General features: G+C 42.4%; 1 protein-coding gene across 1 annotated transcript in view; it reads right to left on the bottom strand.

The window, feature by feature from the left end:
* Positions 1–9,298: 9,298 nt before the first annotated feature.
* The window catches only part of ANO2 (anoctamin 2), a 292,358-nt gene continuing 280,911 nt past the window's right edge, over positions 9,299–20,745 (bottom strand). The window contains exons 25-26 of the mRNA XM_006128152.4: positions 13,088–13,193; positions 9,299–11,963 (exon numbers count right to left, since the gene is read on the bottom strand). Of these exons, the coding sequence (XP_006128214.3) occupies positions 11,682–11,963; positions 13,088–13,193 (388 nt within the window). The 3' untranslated portion in view covers positions 9,299–11,681. The remainder of the gene's footprint in view (positions 11,964–13,087; positions 13,194–20,745) is intronic.

The raw sequence follows: 20,745 nt of genomic DNA, 5'->3' as shown, positions 1-20,745 counted from the left end.
AGGTGAGTGAGGGGTATGGAGCGCAGGATTTGGGAATGAGGGGAAGAGGGCACTTACCTACCTTCGCACCCCACACTGCTCCCAGGCACTGTGTCACAGGTATAGCCTACCACTGATCCCACTGGCTGGATGCCTCCAGGAAGTGCATCTACGCTGCTGTTCCCCCAGCCAGGGGATAGAAAGCAGCACTGTGTGGAGCTGCTTCTGGCTCCACTTCTTCCCCACAAGCTGGGTCTGGTGGGGAGGCTAAAAGCTTTCTTCCCCTCCACCCAGCTCCCGTGGGAAGCAGTGAATGCTAGGATGGACTCCCTGCTGTGTGGGGAGAGGGAGGGAGGGAAGAAAGGGGGGCTGAGCTCAAGCCAAGCACTGCAGTTTGAGAACCATTGACCTAGACAATCCCTGATAGGTGTCTGTCTAACCTGTTCTTAAAAGACTTCAGTGATGGAGATTCCACAACCTTCCTAGACAATTTATTCTAGTGGTAAACCATCCTGACAGTTTAAAAGATATTCCTAATGTTCAGCATTAACCTCCCTTATGCAATTTAAGCCCATTGCTTCTTGTCCTATCAGAGGTTTAAGAGAATGTTATTTCTCTCCCTTCTTTGTAACCAACTTTCATGTACTTAAAAGCTGTTCTGTTCCACCTCAGTCTTCTCTTCTCCAAATTTAACAAACCCATATTTTCAGTCTTCCCTCATGGTTCATATTTTCTAGACTCCCAGCTTGGTATCATCCCTAAATTTCATAAGTGTACTCTTTATCCCATTATCTAAATCAGTGATGAAGGTATTGAACACCAGACCCAGAACTAATCCCTGCAGAACCCCACTCATTATGCCCTGCCATGTTGACTGTGAACCACTGATAATTACTCTGTGGAAATGGTTTTCCAACCAGTTATGAACCCATCTTGTAGTAGCTCCATCTAAGTTGTGTTTCTGTAGTTGGTTTATGAGAAAGTCATGTGAAATAGTATCAAAAACCTTGCTAAAGTCAAGATATACTGTTATCTAACACTTTCCCCTCTCCAAAAGTCTTGTTACTCTATCAAAGAAAGCTATTAGGCTGGTTTGACACCCTCTGTTCTTAACAAATCCCACACTGACTGTTACTTTTGTTTGTTGCATGCAGTGTAGTTGTAGCTGGATCAGTTCCAGGACATTAGAAACATAAGGTGCGCGAGATAACATCTTTTAAAGACCAGTTTCTGTTGTTGAAAGACACAAGATTTCAAGCCATTCAGGGCTCTTCTTCAGGTCTAGGAAAGGAAGTCCCAGCATAATGAAAGGTGGGACAGATTGTTTAGCCCAAGTAGTTAGCACATATTGGAAGGGACTGTTCAAGGTAGAGTGGTTGTTATTACTTCTGCAGTCAAAGGACACCAGAACCCATATGAGATATCATCAGACAAATAGTCAATGGGGACCCCATCCAGAAAGAAATTCTTCCTGAACTCCCACTTCTGGTCCTGAAACAAGCCCCAACCTCTCTCCAAGCAACATCCTCAGAAGCAAGCTCTCCACAAAGACACACCAATGAAAAGAGGCACCAGACCCTGCCAGAACAACAGATGCCAAATCTGCAAACATATCTCCACTGCTACAATGATTCCCCCCAGAACCCACCTTTCAAGATCCACATGCCTATCACAACACGTGGAGTACCTCATTCTGTGCACCACATGGCCCAATAGCAATGACATGGATGGAACCAGACAATCACTATCCTCTCAAATGAACTCAAACAGTAAAATGATAAGATACAAAAACACCCTATCACCTGTAGGTGAGCACTTCTCTCAGAGTGATGACCTGATGTGCCAGTCCTCATCCTCAAAGAAAATCTGCACAACACTTTTGAAAGCTGAGCCTGGAAACTTAAATTCATTACTTTGTTAGACATCAAAAATTACAGACTGATCAGAGACACTGGATTTATGTGCAACTTACCTCCCTCTCTTTCTCTTTTGATTCCAGAGGTGTTAACAGGCTGCTCTGCCTTCCATGGGCCCTTAAAATATGTGCAAATTATTCATGCTAAACAATCTGTCTCACCTTGCATTTTGCTGTGATGCTGGGTATTCCTTTCCCAGACCTGAAGAAGAGCTCTGTGTGACTTGTAAAGCAAATCTCACTCATCAAACAGAAGTTGGTCCATTAAAAGCTATTACCTCACCCACCTTGTCTCTTCAATATACTGAATTACATTGTTTAATGGGATAGTCACTGGGACTTGAACTGTCTGGTTATATGTGACATCTCCATCGATACGGAAGAGAGCATAAAACCTATTCTTTATTAAATACACAGATGATGTTAAATGGGGAGGAGCTGCAAACACTAGATAAAACAGAGAAATACAGTAATGCAAACGGATATAGATAGGTTAGAAATCTGACCAGCAAACAACTAAAGGATGGCATTCCTCCAAAAATGCTAGAAACCAGAGTGAGGAGAAAAAGAATCTAAAGCACAAAGGTAGCCATTGATGGACCTTTTTCCATGAATTTATCTAACCCTTTTTTTGAATCCTGCTAAAGTCCTGGTCTTCACAGATTACTTGCCTGAGGAGGCTATGAAGATCAGGACTTTAACAGGATTCAAAAAAAGAGCTAAATGCATCAAGGATAGGTCCATCAATTGCTATTATCCAGAGTGGATAGGAATGGTGTCTCTAGCCTCTGTCTGTCAGAGGATGGGAATGGGTGACAGGGGTTGGATCACTTGATCATTACTTGTTCTGTTCATTCCCTCTGAGGCACCTGGCATTGGCCACGATCGGCAGACAGGATACTGGGATAAATGGACCTTTGGTCTGACCCAGTATGGCCCTTCTTACATTCTTATGTTCTTATATGATTGGGAGAAGATATTTTCTGAGCAAGCCTGAAGGCCAAGCTGGTGAGGGATAATTTAACCAAACCACCTACCAAGGCCTAACACCAAGCAAGAATTGAACAGATACATGCGCCCCAATGCCACTGACTACACTTCATGCTAGAGATGTGGCAATTGTACCAGTTTGCCCAGTCTCACCTGCCTTGCTAACCTCTACACTCTTCAGGCATCCCACAATGTCATAGCAATTGATAAATGGAAAGCGTTACGCATTGTATAGTTTGGTAACATCTATGTATAAAGACAGAGCACAAACACAACTGGTCTGTAATTTTATACACAAAAGAAGGGCAGAACCAGTCTGGGAATACAGAGCCCATCTGTGCCTATGAAAGGGTGAGACTGCATAAGAGTGACAGATGTTACATTGTTGTACTCAGAAGAGTTGATTGCTAATAGTGGGTAAGTATTATGCATGTTGAGTTGGACTTTTCCAAGTAGTATTTTAACAAACATCCTGCCACGTGGTTCCCTTATACGCTTTGACTACATTTCATTGACTGCACATGTTATGCCAGGTCAAAGTGTGCAAGAATACATCTATACAGCTACATTTTCCACAAACACTGGAAAGGCTACTCATACCTACTTAAATTGTCACCTGCTTCTCTGCTGGCGGAGAGGCTGAACATCTAATGGACCTTTACCCGAGAGGTATGGCAAAGATGAAAGAATCATTATTTTCCTCTTGATGAGGGAACATCTACACACTCAGGGTATGTCTACACTACAGAGATAATTCAAACTAACAGCCGTTAGTTCGAATTAACTTCGATAGCGTCTATACATACAAACTGCTAGTTTGAACTTAATTCGAACTAGCGGTGCGCTTAATTCGAACTAGGTAAACCTCATTCCACGAGGATTAGCGCCTAGTTCGAATTAAGCTGTTCAAATTAAGGGCTGTGTAGCCACTTAATTCGAACTAGTGGGAGGCTAGCCCTCCCCAGCTTTCCCTGGTGGCCACTCTGGGCACCACCAGGGAAACTCGTCTGCCCCCCTCCAGGCCCCGGAGCCCTTAAGGGGCACGGGCTGGCTACGGTGTCCGTGCCAGGTGCAAGCCTGCCAGCACCCACCCAGCAGACCCTGAACCTGGCACGGCTCGAGCCAGCCACCCACTGCCACCCAGCCCTCCGCCTCCTCCCGGGACCAGGCTGGTGGCTCCCGGGAGCCTGCCCAGGTCCGCAAGAGGCGGGCGCCCGCCTGGTCTAGTGCAGACATCGTGGACCTCATCCACGACCTCCACACTAGGCACAGGAAAGTGGCTGTCTAGGGCAGGATAGCTGCCAGCCTGGCCATCCAGGAGCAGGTTTGCATGAAAATCAAGGTGGTCCACTGAGACCCCCGACCCTGAGCCCTGAGCTTAGAATGGCCGTACTTGGTCAGACCAAAGGTTCATCTAGCCCAGTAGCCTGTCTGCTGACAGCGGCCAACACTAGGTACACTGGAGGGGATGGACCGAAGACAATGACCAAGTGATTTGTCTCGTGCCATCCATCTCCAGCCTTCCACAAACAGAGGCCAGTGACACTATTCCTACTCCCTGGCTAATAGCACTCCATGGACCCAACCTCCATGACTTCCTCTCACGTCTCTTTAAACTCTATTATAGTTCTAGCCTTCACAGCCTCCTGTAGCAAGGAGTTCCACAGGTTGACTATTTGCTTTGTGAAGAAGAACTTTATGTTACTAGTTTCAAGCCTGCTACCCATTCATTTCATTTGGTGTCCTATAGTCCTTCTATAATGGGAACTAATGAAGAACTTTTCTGTATGCGCCCTCTCCACACCACTCATGCTTTTATAGACCTCTATCATATCCCCCCTCAGTCTCCTCTTTTCTAAGCTGAGAATTCCCAGTCTCTTTAGCCTCTCTTCATATGGGACCTGTTCCAAACCCCTGATATTGTAGTTGCCCTCCCCTCTCCCACCCTCTCTCTTCCCCTCTCCCACCTCCTTTTCCCAGTCTCTCCAAGTTTTGTTCAATAAAGAGAGTTTCTATTTTTGAACACAGGTGTCCTTTATTTTGTACATCAGGAAGGGGGTCTAGGGAGGGGTAAGTGGAAGGAGGTGAGGGAGGAATTGGGTACGAGCCCCCGATGGGGAGGACTGGGGTGGCTCTGCGGTCTCCTCGGGGTGGAAGCACTCCTGAAGCCCCTCGATTGACCCCTTCCCGGATGGCAGCCTGCGGCAAGTGCAGCCGGGCTGATGGCCGAGTGCTGTGATGTTCCGCGTGTGGGAACTCAGGGCACTCCAAGCCAGGACTGCTTTGCAAGTGGGGAACCCCTGAGAACTGTCTGTCCGGGGTGGGGGTCGGGTCCCTTTAAGCACAGCCCTCGGCTAGCCTGAGACAGCAGCTCCACGCTCTAAGTTCTAATCTGATGCCCAGCTGGCACTGCTTCCGGCTAGCCTTAACCTCGGTTCAGGGTCCACTCAGTGTGGACATGCTAGTTCGAATTAGCAAAACACTAATTCGAACTAGTTTTTCGGTCTAGATGCGCTAATTCGAATTAGCTTAGTTTGAATTAACTAATTTGAACTAAATTAGTTCGAATTAGTGCTGCAGTGTAGACATACCCTCAGATCCTGAGGATTCTGCAACTAAGTTATAAGGAATTCACACCACAACTCAGGAGCAGGGTGCAAAAACAAAGACAGCTTCTTCTCTGATCCTGGACTGGTTTAGTTTCCTAGTTAATTCCTGATGGCTGTTCTAAATGCTCTTAATGGTCCCAATGAGAAATCATAGTAACTGGAGATTACCAGAGAGTAGGAAAGATCTGGATATGTCCCCCTTCACCTGGTTTTATGCTTTCATGGACCACAGAGGTAATTGATGGTAAGGGAACAGCTATGTTACCCAAGGATTCTCCTAAGACAAGGATAGCTTCATAGAATCATAGAATACTAGAACTAGTTGAGACCTCCAGAGATCATCAAGTCCATTCCTGTACCCCACAGTAGGTCCAAGCAGCGTCTACATCATCCCTGATAAATGTCTGTCTAATCTGTTCTTAAATATCTCCTATGATGGAGATTCTACAACCTACCTAGGCAATTTATTCCAGTGCTTAACCACCTTGACGGGAAGTTTTTCCTAATGTCCAGCTTAAACCTCCCTTGCTGCAATGTAAGCTCATTGCTTCTTGTCCTATCATCAGAGGTTAAGGAGAACAATTTCTCTCCCTCCTTCTTGTGACACCCTTTTAGGCATCTGAAAACTGCTATCATGTCCCCTCTCAGTCTCTTTTCTAAACTAAATAAGCCCAGTTCTTTCAGTCTTCCCACATAACTCATGATTTCTAAACCTTTAATAATTTTTGTTGCTCTTCTCTGGACCTTCTCCAATTTCTCCACATCCTTCTTGAAATGTGGTGCCCAGAACTGGACACAGTACTCCTATTGGGGCCTAATCAGTGCAGACTAGAGCGGAAGAATGACTTCTAATGTCGTGTTCACAACACTCCTGTTAATGCATTCCAGAATCAGGTTTGCCCTAATTGGCTTGGTGGAGGGGGCGTGGCTGGATCAACCTGCTTGGTGGGCTGGATCTGGCCCATGGAGGCCCTTTTGCCCACCCGTGATCTAAATTGTTGATGAAGATACCGAACAGAACTGGCCCCAAAACAGACCCCTGTGGAGCCCCATTTGTTATGTCCTCCAGCATGACCATGAACCATTAATAACTACTCTCTGAGAATGGTTATCCAGCCAGTTATGTACCAACCTTATAACAGCCCCAGCTAGGTTGTATTTCTTTAGTTTTTTGATAAGAAGGTAATGCCTTTCAAATGCCTTACTAAAGTCAAGGTATGCCACGTCCACTGCTTCTCCATTATCCACAAGACTTATTATCCTATCAAAGAAAGCTATCAGATTGGTTTGATATGACCTGTTCTTTACAAGTCCATACTGGGTGTTTACCTATCACCTTATTATGTTCCAGATGTTTGCAGATGAATTCCTTTATTATTTGCTCCATTATCTTCCTTGGCATAGAAGTTAAACTGACTAGTCTGTAGTTTTCTGGGTTGTTTTTATTTCCCTTTTTATTGTTGGGCCCTATATTTGCCCTTTTCCTGTCTTCTGGAATCTCTACTGACTTCCAAGACTTTTCAAAGATGATACCTAATGGCTCAGATACCTCCTCTATCAGCTCCTTGAGTATTCTAGGATGCATTTAACCAGGCACTGTGACTTGAAGACATCTAACTTCTTTAAGTAATTTTCAACTTATTCTTTTCCTATTTTAACTTCTAAGCCTACCCCATTTCCATTAGAATTCATTATGTTAGGCATCCAGTCATCATCAGTCTTACTGGTAAAAACTGAAACAAAGAAGTCATTAAGCACGTCTGCCATTTCCACGTTTTCTGTTATTGTTTTTCCCTCTTCATTGAGCAATGGGCCTAACCTGTCCTTGGTCTTCCTCTTACTTCTAATATATTTGTAGAATGTTTTCTTGTTACCTCTAGCTAGATTGATCTTATTTTGTGCCTTTACCTTTCTAATCTTGCTAAATATAGCTTGATAAAGCTTGATAAACATAAGCTATGATAAACACAGGGCACAGCATATATGTCCTATTTTCGTTTTTTTGTGAAATATGTCATTTCCCATATTACTATAATCATAGCAAAATGTACAGCATAAAATATACAAGCTGTGAACCGAGTTATTGCTGCTGATAGAAAGTTTACTTTTGCAAGCATTACTTCTTTTAGCTCTTTGTAGTCTTCAACTGTGTATATTAACATTGTGTTAACAAAAGGTGCATCAGATTTAATTTAGGTTTGGATCGATCAGCTGGATTACCACATTCTGAAATAAATATTCAACCACAGCTATACAGAATCCTATGATTACTTAGGCTTACCTATTTGTTCCCACTGAAGTTTATTTTATTTTTTTTACGTTAGGCTTTCTTTAGAAGTCTCTGCTTGATTTTTTCCTTTTTTTGCAGACAGATTTGTATCATTTTCATTGCAATAGCAAGGAGTGACAATAGTATGCAGGTTTTATTACTTGTTTCTGGTTCTACACGCATTCTTGTCTTTTCTTCCCCAGAGGCAGCTTTCCATGCGCACTTCTTGAAACAGAGTCATTCTGTACTTCAGAGACATGAGTTATGGTAAGGAGGCACTTTATGGGTCGACTTACAAGTATCATGCTGATAAAAAGGAATTAGATAAAGTCTTGCTTTGTGGGAAAGAGATAAGTTAGAAACTGGGAATGAATAAAGAACAAACCAGTGATCTACAATTACAGGAGTGGATGGGAAACTTTCCTAAGCAGTCTCAGGAAAAGCCAGAGGTTATTATGGGAAATGCAATCATGTGTTTGATCCTTAGGGGCTACCCCAAAGTTAAGTACCAAACCTGAAGGATACCTAATGAATGAAACTTTCAGGTTCAAGATAAAAATACAAACTATATCACAGATAAAGCCAGATGAGTTGATCAGCCTGGTAGTGATATCTTGGTAGCTCCAATCAGAATGTCTGATTTATAGCCGTGATTGCTATTTTAATTCTTCCTTAGTATTGTCTGAGGGAGCTGTGTAAGTCTCAGGAGAACTTTGAAAAGGTAAATGTATATCTGTGTGCCCATATAGCTCCTTTATATAGGAAGGTTAAAAGACAAACCAAGACTACCTGTTTCAATTACTCGAGACTTTTTCAAATGCTATGTAACAACCATGGCTAATTATAAGTAGCATTGTGAAGGAATTGTTCCACCAATTTTTGAGTGGGCCAAAAAGTGCATGCCCTCACCACCACTTTGAAAAGGGACTAGTAATTTAAGCCAACATACCGCAGATATGAAAACTAGATTCCAATAAAGTGTTAACTGCTTTGGGCACTGAAAAATGAAGGCATTCAGATTCACTAGTCACTACTAGAAAATCTTGGCCTATATTCTTACACGCCAGTAGCTCAGTTATTGATGATGATATTTTGCTCAAACTTTTAGTTAAAAAGGATTACTTCTGTGCTGAGAACAAGATTTTTTCCTCCATAAATTATAAGCCTTTGAAAAGAAGGCTTGTACTTAAAGTCATTACCTAATTTTAACTGTTAAACTTTAATTACTTCAGAACTGTAACAGAGTGTTCTTTTAAGGGCAGATCTTGAATTTATGGTATATTCTGCAGAGCACGTTTATTTACTATAAAACTAGATTCCCTTCTTCACAGTTTCTTCAGGCAGCATGGAGCACTGTCCGGCAGATCAAGCCTCTAATAATTTTTTTACAAAATAACAGAGATATTAGTCAGTTTAGTAGGTTAAATCCAGCTATTGATTAGCAGCACTGGTGTCACATGACTTATCAATCACCTTCTAAACTCTTTTCTGCATACACACTATCAAATATCCAAGGGTACATCTACACAGCAACATTATTTTGAAATAACCAGAATTATTTCAAAATAACTTAGTCCGCATCTACACCGCAGCCAGTGAAATAATGTCAAAATACTGTCAAGCTGGAGGACTTCTTACTCTGATTCCTGTAACCCTCATTGTATGAGGAGGAAGAGTGCTGTGTTTTGAAATAAGTACTGTGTAGATGCTCCCAATTTCGAAATAAGCTACGCAATTGACATAGCTCAAGTTACGCAGCTTATTTCGAGTTAAGCCCTGCTGTTTAGATGCACCCTAAATGAGGAACTTTAGCCCCTCCAATTTCTTCTTAACATAGACCTAACAATGTGGTAAAAATTAATTGCATTTAAAGCAGCCACAGATGTAAAGCCCAGGTGGAAAATACTCCAAACTCACAAAGCAACTACCAGAATACCTCAAAGTGCAAAGATGGTAATTTTACATCTCTGGAATTCTACATCTCTGGAAAATGAAGCAATTTAATATTAATCAGTGAAGAATGATGGTACAGGAGGTTATGCTGAGGGGACGGAGCTTCAAGTCCCAACGTTACAGATTTCCTGCATGACACTGGGCAAGTTTCTCTGTGCCTCAGTTCCCACATATAAAATCTGGATAACAGCACTTGCTCCACATAAGTGTTGTGACAATAAATGTGTTAAAGACTGTAAGGTGCTCAAATCTTATGTTGATGAGGGTAGCTTATTTTAAGTCAAAATGATCACTTCCTTCCACATATGCCTGCTTATCTCAGTAACTGAAAACACCAGATAGCCATAGCCAGTAGTTTATAATCACAACATAGTGTGAAGAGATTTTCAGGTATCATTTTCTTTTTAGTTACCTCACAAAACATCAAAGACAAGGTCAGATGCTATAATATTGCAAATTCCTTCAATCTTAAACTGCATACCTGCCAGGCTGAGTGAATATCATATTACGACGAGTCATTTTAAAAAGCAATTTTTCTTTCTGATGAACAGGTGAAATTCAAAGGCTCCAGGACTATATTTGAAATTTCCTGGGAGATTTCAACAAAAAATCCAAGCAGAGCACAGAAATTTCTAAGTTGCTGCATCTGAAAAAGTAGCATCTTTCTTTGTTGTCAAAGCATTCTGTGCAGCTGTACACAGCTAGGAGAGATTCCTCTATGCAAGCTTTAAGTTGAGATGGATTCAGAAGCTCTATTAAAAGGCATTTTTTTAAGAAAGTTTTATTTTTAATCCATACCAGAATAAAATTATTCATTAGGTGCATTTAGATAAAAACCTAATTAGTGAATCTGTTTTCCTCTGTCAGTAGAATACAGTTATGCATAGCAAAATCTTGATATACAATAAATGTGCAACAGCAACTTTTTGTTATTTCCAGAGCAACGTACATGAAGATATCGTCATATGCTTGCCTCTACTTTCACTTCCACCAGCATTACACCACTGTTGAGATCAACTGTGTTACTTCCGACCGATACAAGTTGGAGAGGAAGTCCCAGCTGAGGTACTGGTTTCAGTGAGTTGTGAATAAGACCCAGACTGCTATGCTCAGAACAACTGTGATGCGCTTTGCTAGTTCTATCATCTTTACGTCTTCAGATGCTCATGATGCGATCTGCCTCTGCTCATTAGTCAGGCTCCTGCTAAGCAAACAACTGTATGCCAAAGTGCTCAGTAATCTGATTTCCCCCCCCTCTTCCTGCAATTTTGTTCCTGTAACCATAGCCTTGCTATGGGAGAGCCCCACTCCAGTAAGAGCACCATGAGGCACTGTGCATCCAAAAGGTTCAATTATTCCTAAAACCTCCAGGTATGCAGAGGGCATGTGCTTATTGAGACACCCTTTGAGAGGATCCAATGTTCAGCCCCCTCTGTGACTGGCCAGCTCTGCTAAAAAAAAGGGTGGTAGGGTGTACTGCCCATGCTCATTTGGAGTACATATTACTCTAGGAGCGTGCTGGCAGGTAGCGGTCCTTGCACTCAGGAGAATGCAGAGACTGGGATCGTGGCTGGTCTTGGCACCAAGAATGCAAAAGTGGGGAAGGATACTTATTATTAGCATTGCTACACCACCAACGAGGTCCAGGCATAGACCAGAAGCCCATTGTTCTAGGTGTTTTATTCTGCCCTCCCCATCTCCCATGCTTCTGTGCAAGAGCCAGCCACAGCTATAGCCTGGCTCTTTAATTTGCATTGAATAATGCTCAAAGTGCTGCAGTACAGATAGCGCATAAAATGTTAAGGAGAAACTTGCACTTGAAGTTTCTTGAGAAGTGACAGTCTGCCTCCTCTGCACTACCTGCCTCTCAGTCTCTCCCTCCCTTACTCCAGTTTCAGGATCACATCACACAGCAAGTACACAAGTATCGTGCATGTCTCATAGTACATTTCCTTCCCCTAAGAAGTCATACTTCTGTGTGTTGTGAGCTAACGGATGTAAAGCTGCCTCGCTGACTCCGGCTAAACTGGCAGAAGCTTGCCGCTCGGGTTCTCCGGCCCTTTGTTTCGCTTTTGTTTCTGTCCTTGTCACGGAAGAGAAAGCTTTCGATCAGTTTCAGCTTCTCGTTCTCTTCCTTCAGGAAGAAATCAACAAGCACACTCTTCTCCTTTTTGATTTGTTCGCTGATGTCCTTAGGAATGTCAGGAATCAACCAGTCAACCAGCGCGCTGAGAAACATGACCAGGTTCTGCAAAATAAAGAGCAAAAGAACCACACTGCTTGCTAGGCTGGAAGGGTCTGTAATGCTCTAATTGAATCAGACCGCAGTTGCAGGATAGTTAGAAATGTCCCATCAACCCAGAGCCATATTAGCATTCTAACATGTTGTGTTTAAACTCTCTCTGACATTTTCATATGACTAAAATTAGGCACCTAAATAAGGCTACTATTCAGGAAAATGTCTCAATTCGAGAAATCAAAAGCACACACATTCTGAAGTATTTTACTCAATCAGAGCCCAAGTGGCCCTTTTATTTCACATACATGTATTGAGCACTCCACAACTTAGCTGGTAGAAACCAGCGTTTTCTATCTCAGCAGCAAGTATTGCATCAGCTCTAACAATACTAGTATCCTCTACACCTTGTTCCGCCAATGGGCTTCCTTCATGACATGAAAAGGCCACCCCTAAGTCCACTATATGTCCGTGCTCATTCCCTCCTCAGCTTGTCCGCTAACAAGAAGGTTTTTGGTGAGGTGGACATTAGCTCTGTGCGCAGACCAGAACACTGAATCTCAAATGGTATGGACGCACATGCGTACAGGTTCTAGGGGTGACAGGGCCTAGAGTGTGCAGGCAAGATGAATGCAGGCAGCATAACATACATTAGCTCAGGGCTACTCGACATAGAGTCCATGGTGCGGTTTGGGTTTATGCGGGACTCAACACACAGCCCGCAGGTGGGAGCCAAAACAAAAAAATTAGTCAATATAATGGTCTTCTGTTGATATGCATTTTAGTAGTTAAATTCCTGGACTGTCATTACCCATTAAAAGTGCTGTCACATGGGTAGAAATAGGGTAAATATTGCATTTCATTAATATCAGCAGAACTGACTTAAATGGGGCCTGCATGTTGTGTAATCTTGCCTCAGTCTTTGTATTCATGCCTGTCAGTGTGAAAGAAGCTATTTGCAGATATTTGCATATAGATTTGCATATATACGCAACCACATTTAAATTGCAGCCGTCAGCATATGCTATGAGTATCATTGTGGCCCTCGAGGCTTTCAAAGTTGAGTAGCCCTGCATTAGATTATCACAGATGCTCCTGTGACCAAAACTGTAATATGGTAAACACAACAGACTTACCTGAAATATAACAACAAATGCCAAACGAGCAGATAAGACTGACCAGTACTGCTTAGAAAATTCATACTGATCTGGGGACCACGGTGGTTCTCTGTAATCCTTGAACCTGTCAGTGAAGTTAGGTTGGTTAGCACACAATTTCCAGGTATCACAACTTTCCAGCAACAAAAGGTAGACAACTGAATCCCCTCACAGCAATAGATATTTCATCTCACAATATTAGTAACAATTTCAGGATCTGCTCTTAATCACTGTTGGCTCTGTTTCAAATCCAGCAGGGTTACTCTGCTTTTCCATAGAGATAACCAATATCCAAATGTGGCCCTAATGGTAAAAATCTTCTAGTGTGGTTGGATTTCCTTTTGGAAAATAAAATATACAGCTGTTCTAGTGTTAAACTCACCTCAGTGCAGAGGGTCTGATGTGCTGCAAATAAACAATGAATAAAGATATACTGCAGTGTAGTGAGAACAAAGAAAGCAATTAGTGTGCTTGTGAGAAGACTGTTGTTGAAACCCATTTTATTTACCACTGTCATTAAAGTTTTAGAAGTCAACAAGATGCTAACAAAACTTGCAGGTGATACTAAAATGGAATATTTTGCAAACATAAAAATAGAGACAGCAGACAAAGAGTGGTAAGAAATGAAGGCAGGAAACGAGAATCATTTTGGAAACATGCAAAATAGTATAAATAAAACAAAAGAGTTGAAGATATTATAAGACACAACTCTTGGAGGGAAACGTTTGAAAGCAGATACAGCGGGAAGAGCCTAAGGCTAACTGAGAGCAGCAAGTTAATACACATTGGCAACATGAGAGGGAAGCTGAAAAGGACAGTGTGATTTGCAGCTGCATAAGCAAAGACATGATGGAGCTGGGAGGTAATAGGTTCACCTGTAAACAACTCAGCTAAAACCACACCGGGAATACTGCATTGGGCTGTGGGGACATCAGGATGAAAAAAGACTATTGACAAATAGAACACAAATCAGAAAGCCAAAATGATCAGGGGTCTGCAGAGACTGGCTTTCCAGAAAATATTAAAGCACTGACTCTGTATTGCCCAGTGATGGTATATAACAACCCAGGTTGGACATTATAACCATCTATAAGCTACTGAAGGATATAAATACTCCCAGACTGAAATGGATTGCCTAGTGAGGTACACAGTGTATTGCTAAGGAGCAGGGGATGAAAGTAAGAAAGACAAAATCTGGTCTGACAATCAGGAAACACTTCCTGAGAGTAAGATTCATTGGACTGTGGAAAAGCCTCCATTGGGGCATGGAAGAGCTTTGCATATAAAACTAGACACCAAAAATCACTGACACAGTATAGCCCCATAACCTTGTGAGCATTGAATGCTTTCAGATCTTGAGGACATTTTATAGGCAAAAAGCCGTTCTGCCATTCTACTGTAAATTTTCTTGCACAAAAACATGCCTGAGGTGTGGACGCTCTGCAAGTTTTTGCGCAAAAACGGCTAGTTTTGAACAAAAAAACTCTAGTGTAGATGTAGCCTCAGGAACTCATCTCAACATACTAAATCCCCTTCCACTTGGTTCTCAAAATATTTAATTCTGCAGATGATTGGCATAGGCTCTGCAGATCTCCGGTGGTCCAGGGACCCCAGATTAGCAATGACAGCAAGACAGTCCACTGCAAAAGAAAAAAGAAAGGACCAAACAGTGGGCAATGGGGCTTTACAACAGATAGCTAGAAAAGGTGAGAAGGCAAAATGGAATGTGTATGGGAAACAGGGAAGCCTGAGGAAAGTAGACACAGATAGAAAGGATTGGTTAAGACTGGAATGGAATAATATTAGCACAAAAAGGGAAGCTGAATCAATTTAGACAAAGTGCTTATGGGAATAAAAAAGGGCTTTATACAAATATAACAGGGTGTGTCTACATGGCACCATTATTTCGAGATAACTAGCGTTATTTTAAAATAACAATGCAAGTATCTACATGAGCGGTTCCCAACCTTTTCCAGATGGGGACCCATTTTGACAATTCAGGAAGACTTGGTGACCCAGGGTAATTCAAAAACAGGGGGAGGAGGGAGGACAGAGCCACATGGGGAGACACTTGGTGACCCCTTTGAAATGGAATGGTGACATTACAGGAGGAGTAACGGTAGTTTGAATTTGGAGCTTTAATTCGAACTCCCTAGCCTGTGCTGCGTGTAGCCGCAGGCAGGTAGTTCGAACTACCGGGCATGTAAAAATGGTGGTGCCCGGAACATGCAAATGAAGCCCGGGATCTTTAAATCCCGGGCTTCATTTGCAAGTTCGAATGACTACATTAGCCATCCTAGTCCAAACTAGGGTGGCTAATGTAGACATACCCTAAGTTATTCCTCCCCAGAGCCTCCTTGCAGGAGGAATAACAGGTAGTTCGATTTAGGGCTTTAATTCGAAATACCGGGTCTCTGCCATGTGTAGACGTGGGCAATTAGTCCAGACTTGTAACTTTCAAAAATGGTGACCGGCTGGGAAGATGCAAATCATGCGCCGGATATTTAAATCCCAGGCTTGATTTGCAACTTCGAATGCCTACATTAGCCTCCCTAGTTCGAACTAGGGGGCTAGTGTAGACATACCCTAACATGCTTTTAAAAATTCCATTAAGGGAGACTTCACAATGTCCTGGCCAATTTATTCCATCCTGACAAGAAGTGGCTTAGCCCTAGTCTACACTACATTTTGAAATAACAAGTGGAGCGTTCACACTACCAAGCCCGTTATTTTGAACTAAGGGGCTGGTTATTTCAAAATAATAACTCCTGTTTCCCACGAGGAATAACGTTAATTCCAAAATAGCTATTTAGAAATAGCAGTAGTGTGGACACTCCAGTGCTGCTATTTCAAAATAACTACTCCCCAGAGTCATTCAGACTAATTACTCCCCAGTGCTTCCTGGGGCTCTAAATCGAGGTAGCACATCTACAGTAATGGAGCCTGCCTTAGACTAATTTTAAGGCTTCCCCATAGTGTGGACATTTATCGGAATGATTATTTCTGGAATTATTATTTCAGGAGTTGTTATTTTGAAATAAGTAATTTTGAAATAATTCCCTGGGTTGAGGTATTCTCTTTTTATTTTAAATTGATCTTTGATCAGAAAAAAATAAAGAAGCAATGAGCGAAGAGTTGTTAAATAGTGATGGTCCTCCTCAGTGTTCTGAAGCTATGGTTCATAAAGCTGGTGAATATGGGGATAATTGGAAAAAATAAATTAAACAGATCAATTAATCCTGGTCACTAGGGAAATAGCTTGTTAAAATAATGCTTCACAGGTACAGTGCAAAAAGAAGCAGGTTTATGCTAAGGAAATCTCCCTATTAAGATTTGCATCTGCCTGGTTTCTCTTCTGAGCATGCACATGCTTTCAGGTACTCCATTATAACATACAATTAAAAGAACTAGGCCAATAAAATGTCATATAACTTAACATGGTCTGCTTTTAATTTGCCTTTAGCTACACAACTGTCCTTTGGCTCTGAAAAATCATTACAGCTAATGATATGCAAGAGATTAGCCTCACAGCAATGTTTATTTGGAAGTCGTGCCAAAGAGTTCATGGCACGGCATAAATTGCTACTCAAAATATTCAGAGAATGTATTTTGGATGTTCAGCTGGAGAAATGTCTAACTTGTTATGGTTATTTTTAAGATACCTTAATCTCTGGTGATGCCCGTAAGGAGCACATTTCAATCTTATTGTAACCACATCGATTTCCAGAGGTCACAGAAATCTAAGAATAAGGGAGGTCAGCCCGTTCCCAACATATTTGCCAGAAAAAGAAAAATGGATTTCTTTTCTAGTAAAGGCACAGTGTTTATAGCATGTCTCCTGGGTTTGCAGTTAGATATTCTATGCTTTATCAGAGTTAATGTACTAGCCAAAGCTGTGACTTGGATTTCACAAAGATGGGTGATATTCAGAAATAGCAGTACATTTGTGGATATCTTCCCATAGAGTTTTCCTGATAACTAAAGGAAGAGAAATGTTCTTATTTGTTTCTCACTGAACCAGCATCAGATTAGTCTGGTACAGAGTCAGACTTTTAACTTGTGTTTCTTGTTTTCAATACAGGAGACACATTCTGCTCACAGGGAAGAATTTGAATGTGATTGATAGTCAGTTCCAGACAATGAACCAGATTTACATCTGCTGTGGTTCTGTTCTCCTCCTTGTTTTCTAGCCCTATCAGGGCCATGTAAACCAATGCAGTGCATTTCATCATTGCTGCCCATGTACTTAGTCTCTTCAAGGACAAGGACAATGAAGCCTGTGTGAGCAGGTTCAAGTAAATGGAGTCAAAAGTAGGACAACCGAGGCTCTATTGACGGGGGTGGCCATGTCACAAAGATGATTACCTAAAATAACGTATAGCCACAAAGACGATTGGGGGATGGAAGAAAGGAATGCATCACAAACACTTTGGAGGAAAATCTAAAAGCATGTAATAGCTCTGTATTGCAGTAGAGAATTAACTGCTAGCAACCTAGTGGAATGGAGAGGAGGCATAAAGAGGAGAGCAATTTGGCAAAAGGAGGATCAGAGTATGTCAGGGGTTCTCAAACTTTGTGATACTGTGACCCCCCTCTAAGTTGCTCACGACCCCCCCCCCCCCAGGGGGCAGGACCCACAGTTTGAGAAACGCGGGAATATGGCTTTAAGGAAATTAAATCTTACTTGCCACAGATGAATAGGTGAATAGAAGATAACACTGAGCAGAAACCCCATCGACAGACTTGCTGATCAGAGGTGCCACATCAGTACTTCCTACAACATTCTTATTAGCCATCTGCAGGTTTTTACTCTTTCTACTGTCTCAGGGCATGTCTACATAGCAGGGCTAAACTTGAAATAAATGACATGACCTGAGCTACACTAATTGCGTAGCTTAAGTCAAAAGAGCTTATTTCAACTTTTGGCGTGGTCTACAAAGCAGTGATTTCAAAATAGAGCACTCTTCCCCTGACTTCCTTCACTCCTCACACAATGAGGGTTACAGGAGCCAGAGTAAAAAGCCTGTTATTTCAAATTTATTTCAAAACAACAGGCTTGCTGTACAGACGTGTACTACATTATTTCAGAATAACTGACATTATTCCAAAATAATGCTGCTGTGTAGACATAGCCTCACAGACATCAAGGCCAAAAGGCACCATCATGATCATCTAGTCTGACTTCCTGACTTGTGGAATTTACTCATTTGAACAATTCTTATTCTGTAAAATCAATGGGATCACTTGTGTGAGTAAAGAATATTGCCATAAGACAGGTAGCAACAGTGGGACATAACTGTACACACACAGCCCACACTAAACAATGACAATTTGGATTTCTCTTCTTGGGAAAAAACCTCTATTTTACACGTGGTACATTCCTCTTGACTCTACAGAAAGCTAGTTATTAGACTTTTCTGTCATAACAAGATCCAATTTTTATACAGGTTGAACCTCTGTGGTTCAGGACTTTCTGGTTCATCAACATCCGTGATTTGGTAGGACCATGGATGTTGCTGAACTAGAGGGCCCCAGTGCGGAGATTGCCAGCGGCTCAGAGCAAAACCAGCTGGCAGGGCCGGAGGAGCACTGGAGCCTGCAGGGCACCAGAGCCAAGGCCTTTGGCCTTCATGTCTGTGAGACAGTAGAAAGAGCAATGGGGTTGCGAGTGCCAGCAGGGTTGTGGGGACCACAAGCACCAGCAGGGCTGCTGGAGTTTGTGGGTCTGGCAGAGCTCGCAGGGCCAACAGAGCAGTCAGGGGTCAGCGGGGCTGCTGAAGCTAGGGGGTCAGGAGGTGTGGTGCCAGGTGGCTGAGGAAAGGCACTCAGAAGAGAGTCTGGCACTCCTCCACCTCCCCCTGTCCGGCAAACTCCCTTGTCCAGGACTGGTCAGGCCCCAAGGGAAACAGGAATAGTTAAATAGATCAGTGGCCACAATACAAAATGCTTTCAATAACTATAATAATAGATGTATTTACAATATTGTCTAGAAACTGCCTATAGTAAGTAAAGTGAAATATAGCTCACTGCAGCTAATACAAGGTATTTATCTATGACAAAATTACGTAACCAGTGTTGGAAAAGGAGGATTTCTAACCAGGAAATAAAGCATGATTTCTATCCTGACTCATAGTATTACATGCCAGCATCTCAGTGTTCAAGGTAATCTAGGGATTTATGGATATAAAACAATTAAAGTATGATTCTAGCAATGTTCAGCCATTCATATTTTAAATATGATTAGATTTATTTATTTAAAATAGCCAATACAGTGCCATACCCACAGGCTTTGGCAGCACCACATTGGGGATTTGGCTAGATTCAGATCTCCCTTGATGACAATGTACATCCGATGTAACTTCACTGAAATCTGTGGAGAGACTGATCCAAAGCAGAACAGAATCAGCCTTCACAATCTGATGTCTAGTTTTGGTGTCTCAGTCCCCATTTCAGCCATGGTTGGAAATAACAAGCAGAAAATCCCTTCAGATATAGTGACTTATGTTGAAAGGGGCAGTGGGAAATGTGGAGAGCCCTGTGTTGCAAACAGGTCTGATTACTGAGGTACCATTTTCAGTGTGAATAGTTTAAGTGCTTCTCACTAGGGGCTTGTCTGGGATGAGTGAGGTGGAGGAAGGATATGGCTAAGGCGGTCTCTTATTCACCTCCATTCAAGGAAATACTAAAGAACATTGCCAGAACTACTAGCTCTGCTGACTCTGGCTTGGTTCCCTTCTGAGCCCACAGAACTGGTTTAACCAGGAGGGGGCAAAGTCCACCAGCAATGAGGAAGTCTGTTCCTCCTCATGCTCCAAAGACTTTGTGTGGTCTATAAAAGGACATCCTCTTAGGCATGCAAAGGGGAACCAGAGTGAGTTTGAAGGCGATGGATAAAATCTGGAAAAGTAAAGCAATAAGCTTAGGAATGAAGCTGAGCGTCTTGAAAACGTGTGTATTTAGCAGCATGTTGTATGGATGTGAGACATGGGTGATAATGAAAGATTTGAAGAGAAGGATATTGGCGCTTGAGAGGAGTTGTTATAGAAAGATCGTGAGACTAGGATGGATGCAGAAGGTCACCAATGAGGAATTATATAGGAAGATACAGCCAAATGAGAACCTACTGCAGAAGTTTATACAGTGGAAGTTACAGCTATTCGGGCATATCTGCAGAAGAACGACGAGCGAAAAGTTAAGACCCTGGTATTCGGCATAATGAATGGTCCAAATAGAAGAGGCTGACCCCATAGAGAATGGGTATATTTGTGCGGAGATAGTCTACAGAAACTAAGCCACTCTGCACTGGACAGGGAAAGATGGAAGGGAGGCGTCAGACACCAACGGGCGTTGAGCCCATTAGTTGTTGATGATGATAATGACCAGAGGTATTATTCCAAAAACAATTACACACTTCATTAAAGCCAACGGGTGTGCTAAAGCATTCTTTGTGTTCAACAGAAGGAGCAATTAAGCACCTGTGTGTAGTAAGAACAACCTCAGAAAAACAGTGGGATCAACACCCTGAAAAGGTGAGCCACACCTTGGGCTAAGGGGCTTGCTAAGAAACTCCACATGCAGATGCCAGGTATTGGTTCTGGCTGTGAGAAGTGGGCTGTGCCCACGAAAGCTCATGATCC

The sequence above is a fragment of the Pelodiscus sinensis genome, chromosome 1 (assembly GCF_052426305.1).
Source record: "Pelodiscus sinensis isolate ZL-2025 chromosome 1, ASM5242630v1, whole genome shotgun sequence".
NCBI lineage: Eukaryota > Metazoa > Chordata > Testudines > Trionychidae > Pelodiscus > Pelodiscus sinensis.
The sequence above is the reverse complement of the archived record's forward strand: the minus strand, read 5'-3'. Positions and strand labels throughout refer to the sequence as shown.